General features: G+C 38.4%; 1 protein-coding gene across 4 annotated transcripts in view; it reads right to left on the reverse strand.

Annotated features, from left to right (window-relative positions):
* Positions 1–5,813, reverse strand: part of LOC146322491 (uncharacterized) — a 52,277-nt gene extending 46,464 nt beyond the window's left edge. For all 4 annotated transcript variants that reach the window (XM_084724492.1, XM_084724490.1, XM_084724489.1 and 1 more), the window contains exon 1: positions 5,416–5,813. In XM_084724492.1, the coding sequence (XP_084580618.1) occupies positions 5,416–5,505 (90 nt within the window). In that variant the 5' untranslated portion in view covers positions 5,506–5,813. The remainder of the gene's footprint in view (positions 1–5,415) is intronic.
* Between the last annotated feature and the right edge of the window lie 3,997 nt (positions 5,814–9,810).

Genomic DNA, 9,810 nt, shown 5'->3' on the forward strand with positions numbered 1-9,810 from the left:
ATAATCTGCTGGCGATGCTCGGTCTGCAGATGCATCTTGTTGATATTTGTAACAAAAGACTGCAGCAACACAACTGTACTGTGATTAAGTGCACGTCCGTGAGACTGTATTTAGGCACAGGGGCATGCCAACGTTTGCTAATAAGAAGTAAAAGCAAGGAACAATTTCAAGTCTTGGCCTGATGACGGCCCTAGATTAAAAAAAAGTTAAGGAATCATCAAAATGATGCCAGTTGGGCCTGAGGGGAAGATGAACTTCTGTTCCAAAATTCATGGCAATCTGTCCAACATTTCACTGAAAACCACAAATGTCAGCCTCATGGCAGCTCTAGAGTAAAAGCATCACCAAAGTCAGTTCAAATGATTCTCTGGTCACCATTGCTCCATTCAACAAATGAGATACTTCATTCTGCAGCAAAGACATTACCATCCCTAAAGCCCTGCTGCTACCTTGTCTGAAAACTACAATTAGCTGCTCAGTCTTAAAGGTGGAATGAGCTGGCTAGAAGCTACTTTATTACAAATATTTTTACAGAAATAATTAAAATCACCAAATTTAATCAAGTTTATATTTCAGAACTTTATACCACAGGCAGCCTGTCACTGAAAATCACAACTCATGGTGGTCATGCTTTATCAGTGGTGAGGGCTGAGGCTGCTGCTGATAGGCAGTTATTGCTTAAGTTTAAAGGCCCTGCACACACACATCATAAACCCACACAGGCGAGTGAGTTAAGACCTTTTTCACAGTGGACATTTTTACTTGTTATAATAGGAAAAGATCAGGTGTTTAAGGCATGACATTGAGCCAGCATGCACAATGCCAGGACCCTGAAACTGGAATTCAGCACTCACTTCATTTATCATTTACACCTGTAATTCTTCCTATTGTGACATGTCAAAATCTCTTGTATGAAAAAGGCCTATTATACTTTTATAATTCATATTCATTCATGAAGCCAGATGACCTCGTGTAACTCCTAGCTTAGTTTAATCAGCCAGGTCCTGTCAGCGAGAATAACTCAAATACTTGTGAGGAGGTGAAGGAGCCTTTAATACTCTTAAGAAACAATAACAAAACACACATGCACACGCACGCGCGCACACACACACACACACACACACACACACACACACACACACAATCTGCTCTTCTATGTCTCTGTTTTAAGAATTACATCATTGGGCTAAGAGCTCTAAAGAGCCCAGGTCCCTGCTTGAAAGATTAGTATTTCTCTCATTGTTTTGTTAATATTTATAGTGTGTTTAATTCCTTGTAAAATCAGATGGTGAGTTATACGCCTTAGAGCCTCCGTTCATCACAAAAAATGGACTAGGTTTATATTAATCTAATGGTGTCAGATGAACTCATACAAAAGCTTGCATTAAAAATGTTGTGGACACTTGACTGTTCTTGTGTAAATTATTTCTGAGACAAATATTCTGTAAAGTTTCCGAGTAATGCAAGTTGCAATTCAAAGACAGTCCGAGCTCTGCCCAGGCCAGCTTCAGTATGCCAACTGCATGCTACAAATTAATGTTTACAACTGGATTCAAATTGTTTGACATGGGCAGGGAAACAACTCCCTAAAGTACAGAGTTACTAACGGCCTGGTATTTCGCGCTGACATTCTTTCCTGATGTGTGGTCTTTTCCCATTTGGTCCACACAAAGTCAGGTTTACAGTATGGACAGTTTCTCTGATCCTTGTCATACTAAGAGGAACAGAGAAGCACAGTTACTTGATACTGATGGACCACTTCCATGACCTTAAGCTACCAGCATCTCAAACTTCTGCTCTACACAGACTTGTGTTCACAAACAGTGTCTGACTATTCCATGTAGCAACTTGCTGTTTCCATGTTTGCATGCTGGTGGGATGGCCAGTTGGTGGGCCACATCCCTCCTTCTCCGTCCCCATCCCCCACCCACAGACAACAGCTGATCTTTCAGGAGGGTCTATTTTTAAAACTCTTTTGCAGAACGGGCCAACTCATCAGGGCTGACATACCATCCTGTCAGAGGACTGCCAGTGAGGGACGTGACCCCTCTGCTACTTAAAGGCACAGACTTTCTCTTTGCTGCACAGACGTGACAGAAAACTGGCCACAATTACTGTTCTCTTGTTGGAGAGGTGCCTCACTAGCACAAGAGACAGATCATTCATTCATCACAAAAACTCTGGTGGTTGGATATTGTGTATCTGCTGCTGCTGACGAACTGTGCGTGAGCTCTGTCCAACTCCTCATCTCCTCAAACCTCAGCCACTGCCCCTGCAAATAGACTACAACAAGAAACGACTGCCAGCTACAGGAATGTGCAACCTCAGATACACTACTGCAGTGTAAATAGTCTGCTAAGCAGTTAAGAGAAGATAACAGTGAAAGAGCCAAATCTCTGCAGGGTTGCAGCCATTCAAAGCTAAAAAATGATGACAATAGAGCTTGTGTATTTGTCAGTTAAGAGTGACATGCAAATTTGCTGAAACATCCGGGTTGGGTTAGCACAGACCCAACTTCCTCCCAACTGAAGAAAGTGTGTCATAGCTGCCCTAAATCAGGCTGATGGCTATGATGGCGGCGTTCAGGATTTTAAGGTTCACCACCTCACTGTAGAAGAAACTCATTTTGTTGGGAAACAGGCAGCAGGGTCCACATTTATTAACTTGAAAATTGATTGTAGGCAAGAAAAAAGACATCAAACATCCACTGCTCAGTATTTCATAAATATAAATGACAACTCAAAGAAACGATTAATAATGTTGCTTCGTAACAGTAAATGTCAGGCTTTGTTTTATTTCTGTAGATGGTTGGCATTTTGCTTTGATGTTCGATTCAAATATTGATTTTCTGCCTGTGATTCACACCTCAAAGGCACAAGTGTAGACAAAAGCGTGCAGGGTATCACATTTCAAACAGGGTGACATAAGACACACTAAGCATTACTCTACTACAAAACATTAATTTATCCTACACTAGACTCATCATCATAAAGAGATTATAAAGCTTGAAACCGTGCAAACCTGTCAGGACATGACTTCAGCACCTGTAAGAAACAAATAATGCAAATGCTGCCAACTCCAGTCTTGAATTATTCAGGAGTAGCCCAACAATTCCTGCAGGTTAGCACATGACAGGCTAATTCTTTGGTACACTAAACCATTCAGTTAAAAAAAAAAAGAAAAAAAAAAAAAACAGAACTGCCACAGCACTGTATTCAGTGTAGTCTAGAGAACAGATAAGTCTCCCTACAACAAGAAAGTAACTACATGCCGAACTACTGATTATCATAACCAGAAATTAACTAATTACACTGATGTTTAAGCAACTTTGCCAGTGTTTGGCTGTCAGATACATCAGTTTACCAATTCATCAGGCAACAGAGGGCTTGTCTTGAAAACAGGACATTGTCCAAGTGAGTCATCACAATAAGAAAAGATAAGCAAACCTGCAGTTACATGTCATTTTCATTGCACCGTCTAGAACTGGTGAATTCAGTTGTTTTTGTGGCCATGTAAATTGAATACTCCTTTATTTAAAGGAGCCTTCAGGCATTTATTTGGTTGTCTGACAGCATTCTTACTATGTGTCTCATGGACATGAGCTTTTGCATAGGAAAACTTCCTTCTTCAGCTTATGAATTAAATGCTTCTCTACACACCAACTCTGAAGTCGATTGTGACAGAAGAATTTCATGGCCCAGAATGACCCTGTGTTGTGGGTCGTCCACACCAGGAATGAACTTGTTGCAGGGCCCTCTGCCATCCACTTGATTCAGAATGATCTTTAAAACTCCATATTTATAGTTATTTGTAATACTTATCATTCTCAGTGCAACCAGCCCTTTACCACTGAGCATCTGACAAAACATTGTGAGTAAAGAGAAGCTATGGATGCCTGGAAATCAGGAAATCAGCAATGAACAGCAGTGAAAATATGTTGCTTTGGAAAGTCTGTACATTCAAAGCTTGCAAAGAATGTTACAGTTTAACTTGGTACAGCGCTGGGTCAGTGGAGACAGTGGAGACTTTTTTAAAACTCACCCCAAAATCAAAAATACATATTTTTCGTTTAACCCGTAGCGCTAATTCTCCCTCTAGACAGTTTTGGTGTGAGACATTGGCTGTAGAGTAGTCTGCCTTATTTCCAACATAATCAAACTAAATGGCACTCAGTTTGTGGTGCTGAAAGCGCCCAAAAAATACATTTGAAAAACTCAACAGCAATGTCTCTTTCCAGAACTCATGAGCCGGTTATACATGATAATCCACAGAATAGGGCTGCAACTATTTTCATTTTCATGACTAATTAATCTGTTGATTACTTCTTCATTAATCAATTAGTTGTTTGGTTTATAAAATATCAGAAAATAGTGAAAGATGTCAGTGTATCCTAAAGCCCTAGATGACATTGTCTTGTTTTGCCCTCGACCCAAAGATGTTTCCTGTTCTAGAGGACTAAAGAAACCAGAAATATTCACATTTTAGAGGCAAGTTTGACTTCTTTTCTTAAAGAAATCTTCAAACCAGTTAATTAAAAATAGTTGGCAATTAATTAATTAGCCGATTATCATTGCAGCTCTACCACAGACATGTTGTGAGCAGCTTCTTTGTCTCCAAACTACACCCACCAGCTGTATCAGAAGTGTGCATCTACTCATAGACCAGAGGTCACACCTGAGCCAGGAATATTAACAGGTTTACTTCTTGTGCTTGTGACAGCAAGGGATGAATACATGCACGCCTCTTCTGCACGGTGACACGGCTGGCAGACAAACCATCCAAGCAGGAACTATTTTCCCTCTACCATCCCAGACGAGTAGTTCCTACATGAAACTGCTCACAACAAGGTCTGTGGATTATTTTGATTAACCGGGTCACGGTTTCTGGAAGGAGACATTGCCGTTGGGTTTTTCAGTTTTGGCAGGGGCGGGTGCTTCAAGCATCACAAGTGCCATCTAGTTCTATTGTATTGGAGAGAAGGCAGATATCTTTATGGCTGATATCTCCAAAACTCTGCAACTCACTTTAAAACTATTTAAATGGATAAATAGCACTACAGTTAAGAGAGAAAATATGTTTTTCTTAATTTTGGGGAGAACAGTCCCTTTAATTGGGTACAATAGTGGGCTATTTTTGTCAGTGGACATTCTGGGTGCTTTTAAGATTTTGTTTTTTTAATTAGGAGGTAAATGTCTGGATAAATTATGGTTAAGGACATGGCTTTGTTAAGTAAAAAACTGTGGTCAGTGAATACCAGCCTCTCTAGCACTAAAAATATCTGGGTTGACACATGTGTCAGTTTGTAGGTTTTGGGGTCATACGTTACACAGGGGCGTGAGGGGTAAAACCTGTCCAGCTCCTCAGTGTTTAGTCAAAGAAAGGGTTTATTTAACATTTAAGGCTCTTTCTACTCACCTCTCTCGCAATGAGATTGAGGGCATCGTCCTCAGCCGTCGACCTCTCCTTCTTGGTGGATCTTTTCCGTCCTGTGCCCTGAGTCCCCATGTTTCCTCAAACTCTCATCCACTCGCTGCAGATAAAGTCACTCTTGCGCTCCGAGCAGAATAATCCAAACAAAGCTGCTGCTGGCTCTCACGTGCCGCGGCTGAAATGTTAAGGTTAAAGGCGAGGTGATGAAAACCAACCGTGGGTGCAGCTGCTCGCTCTCACAGTCACAGCATGGCTCATTGTCTTATATCCGTTGTTAGACTTCTTCCTGCGTCTCTGTACCGACGCACAAACTCACTACCAGGACTGCTTCAAACTGTCTGTGACCGCCCCACGTGCGCTGCTAGAAACTCTCACTCAAAGCCGTTCACACTTTCTGTTTAAACCGCAGCCGTCTGTCATTCTACCGACAGAAAATAAACACCAGCATGTGAAGAATTAACATGAACTGAAGCTAAACTACCGTTAATAAAATGTGTTTTGACGGTGTCGTGTTAATCTCGCAGCAGCAGCAGCAGTTTGACTCCACCGACGGACGGACGGACGGACGGACTCACAGCACCAGACTAGGACCAGACCTGCTGTCACTCTGACGAACTTCAAAGACTGTACTCAATCAAGATGCCTTCACGTGCTGTCGGAAATATGACTTACAAGAGAAACTCAGGTCATTAAGTTAAGAGCTCCTCATTTCCTTCTGAGCCAAGGACCGCTAGCAAATAAAGTATATGTCCTTTGAATCATTTGACTAAGCCTTCTTCTTCTTCTTCTTCTTCTTCTTCTTCTTCTTCTTCTTCTTCTTCTTATGTGAAATAACAACACAAGATAAATGTATTAGAACAATATTAAACATGTATTAAAAATATTTGCACCATGTCAGCACAGAATACTTATTACATATATCTACATACATCAAGAGTGTGTGTTATTTTTCAGTGCATACATAAAATAAAATGCTGATTCTCATTACTTAGAGTTATAGATGTTAGATTAGAATACAATTTATGAACTATTTTAGATTTAAAATTTAAAATATTATTCATACAACTATGGACCCCTTTGTAAAAGAAAATGGATACATATATTTTTCATATACCACCATGAAATGATGATGATAAAACCTGAAAACTTTCTGAACTCCCCTCTTTGGGAACAACCCATTTCAGCAGTTAAACATATAAAGTAGAAACCACATTTGTAGCCAAAAACAATGGCAGAGGAGTATTCACATCCTTTAAAAAAGTACTAATACCACAGTGTAGAAATAATAATGATAATAATAATAATAATAATAATAATAATAATAATAATAATAATAATAATAAAAGAAAGTATAATTGGGAAAATGTACTAATATTTAATGTAAACGTACCATCAGAAGGAAAATAAATAAATGAATAAATAAATAAATAAATAAATAAATTAGAGAGTACCTCAAATTTTAACTTGTACAGTATTTGAGTAAATATACTTAGTACACACCACTGAGAGTGAATCAAAATAGGTATATTAATTTCTTCAGTTAAATCACGTCCACAGAAAAGTTTTCCTATGACACAATTTTGGACGCCAGTTAGGGTTAGGGTTCAGGTCTGGATTTTACGCAGAGCACTTGAATGCAGCATCAACCTCTGGACGGGGACTCCATGTTCAGGGGTTCAGTTTCAGCCAGAAACCACAGCTCCTGCCTGGGCTATCGCATTCTCTCACACCCCCTCTGCTATTTTTAATGATGACCAGCGAGCTCTAAAAACAGTCTGGAGTTTCTTAAAGAGATACACAAGAGCTCAGTCTGAATGGGCACAATGCAGATCCCATAATGTTGATGTAGGCTAATGGTCCAACAGGCCTGTAGTGCGTCTGGGATATTTAAGTGACCTCACTAGATACTTTTTATAACTTCTGGCATCACTGTCGTATCATTTGGAACTCCGATAAAGTATAAAGCCTATTCCTGTCATATTTTTACAGTCTCCATAAAAGTCCAATTCTGAGACACGTTCAGTTAAATTAAAGTTTATTTTGTTTTGTTGTATTATAGATTATTTTAGGCAAATGTTCTCACTTAAGAAATAAGTTTTTCTCATTGCAATCCTCTTCAATCCTGTTCTAACTGGGTCCTTGGTCCTGGTATGATCTGCAGGCCAGGCTTAAACTTGAGACCGCAGAATAATGGAAGTGATTACTACCACCTGCAGTTGCTTCATACATGCCTAAATGTTGTTGCTTTGACTATGCACTGTATTACAAAATGTATTTTTATAATTACTGCTGCTACTGTAACTTCATGTTATTGTTGTTTTTTTTACTGGACAAACTGAAACATGGAATACACAGTATCATTAAAAGTATCTCATAATCGGGGCAGCTGCTCCATGTATGGAGGCTGTTGGTCCTCTGCAGCAGCGACTGCTTCTACTCCTGATTGCGGCCCTTTGCTGCGTGTCATGCCCCCCTCTCTTCACCCCATTTCCTGTCTGCTCTTCAGCTGTCCTATCATAATAAAGGCCAAAAAGGCCAAAAACATAACTTAAAAAAAAAAAAAAGTATCTCATAATCCATCACACAATACAAAATTTTAGGGCATTCCACTATATTTTCTAATATGGAGGTGGTTCCCAAACCAACATATGATTATTGATTATTTATCTAAATACTTAATTTAAACTTCCAAACCATGTTTCCAGAAACTGTTCAAAGATTGACATAACCAAGACATGTGACCTACAGTAGCTGGACGATGGTGGCATCTTAAACACTATCCTAAACACTAACATCGGAGTATATGTTTAATTCCCACCTTAAATTACATATTTGATTTATTTTAATAATATGAATTATTTAATAATATGCAGACACATGGCTTATATAGCTGTTATACAATTAAATATTCAGATCCTCTATTTAAGTGCGAGTACTAATACCACACTGTGAAAGTACTCCACTACAAGTAGTCCAGCATTCAAAACCTTAGTGAAGTGAAAGTATGTAACTTTGTCAGAAAAAATATGAAAAGTAAATGTAGTCATTGTGCAGTGAAACGGTCGCTGTCAGTGTTCCACAAGTATATCTGATGTTTTTGGATTCATATTACTGCTGCCTTAAAGTGTATGTTGCATTTTACTGTTGTATATGTTTAAGGCTGAGCTCATTTTAATTACTTTCTATACTATTGTGAATTTTATTCTACACCAGTACATCATATTCTGTAAGATCAACATGTTTGTAGTGTGGCTGTCCTGTGAGAACCACATACTGTTTCTCTAAAAAGATACAAGATATATGGTTGTTACTGAACAGGAAAGCTATTAAAAAGTAAAAAAATATTTATTTTGCCTGTTATGTTTCAATAGCACAGAACATGGGTATCTATGCTGTAGCAATGTTGAGTCAATAACTTGCACTAACATGCACTATTAATTTATTCTGTCAAAAAAGGAACATAAATGATGCTGAAACTGCAAGATTCTAAGTAACTTTGAATTTGTCATTTTGAGTAGACTTACATAATTTGCAAAAACTTTATATTCCTAAATTAGTTTTTTAAACTCAAAAAAGAGAAAATTCTACTGCCACCGAACATTTTTACGTTAGTATAACTTCTAAATAAACTTTCAATTTTAATTACTCACTATAATTAATAAATTTGTGAATTTGGTCTTACAGTGATCATTTGCCTCAGAGATGTACTGCAGTAGAAAAAAAGTATGAAGATGCATAAAAGGAAAATACTCAAGTACAAGAATCTCAAATTTGTACTCAATCACAGTGTCTTAGTAACTTCATTACTTATTAGACCAGGGGAACTTTTCTGCAAATAGCTTTTTTGAATGCCAGTGATTTAAATGACATTAAAATAAAGCAATATAAAAGGACTCATGCTCATAGACGCTGAGGCCTGACACTTAATTATATATGCAATGCTGCCATCCTGTGTTCATACAGTGTTATGAGAACAAACACACAGGAAGAAAACAGACGTGCTGCAGCCTGTGCAGAATCTCTGCAGCCTCTGATATACAAGCTGAAAGAAAGAGGACACTTCTGTCTAATTTGTAACGATAGGAACTTATTTTCCCATACAACATACTTAGTGATACAAGAAATTACTAATAAAAGCATGCTATGTTGTCAGTAGTATGAAAATAACCTTATAATAACCTACTTTATCAAATGTTTGAATTGTGTGAATAGATAGGAAACTGAACACTGACAGAGCGTCTGTTTGTATCTGAAATGCAGCAGTGGAATCAAAATAGCCGAGTGGAAGTGAAACAACACCAAATTCTGGAAAAAAGCCAAACATTTCCCACAACACTTTTGGTTTCTGTTTGGACACCGCAAAAAACTTCCCAAATGTAA

This window comes from Lutjanus erythropterus, chromosome 8 (assembly GCF_056507025.1).
Source record: "Lutjanus erythropterus isolate fLutEry1 chromosome 8, fLutEry1.hap2, whole genome shotgun sequence".
Taxonomy (NCBI): domain Eukaryota; kingdom Metazoa; phylum Chordata; class Actinopteri; order Lutjaniformes; family Lutjanidae; genus Lutjanus; species Lutjanus erythropterus.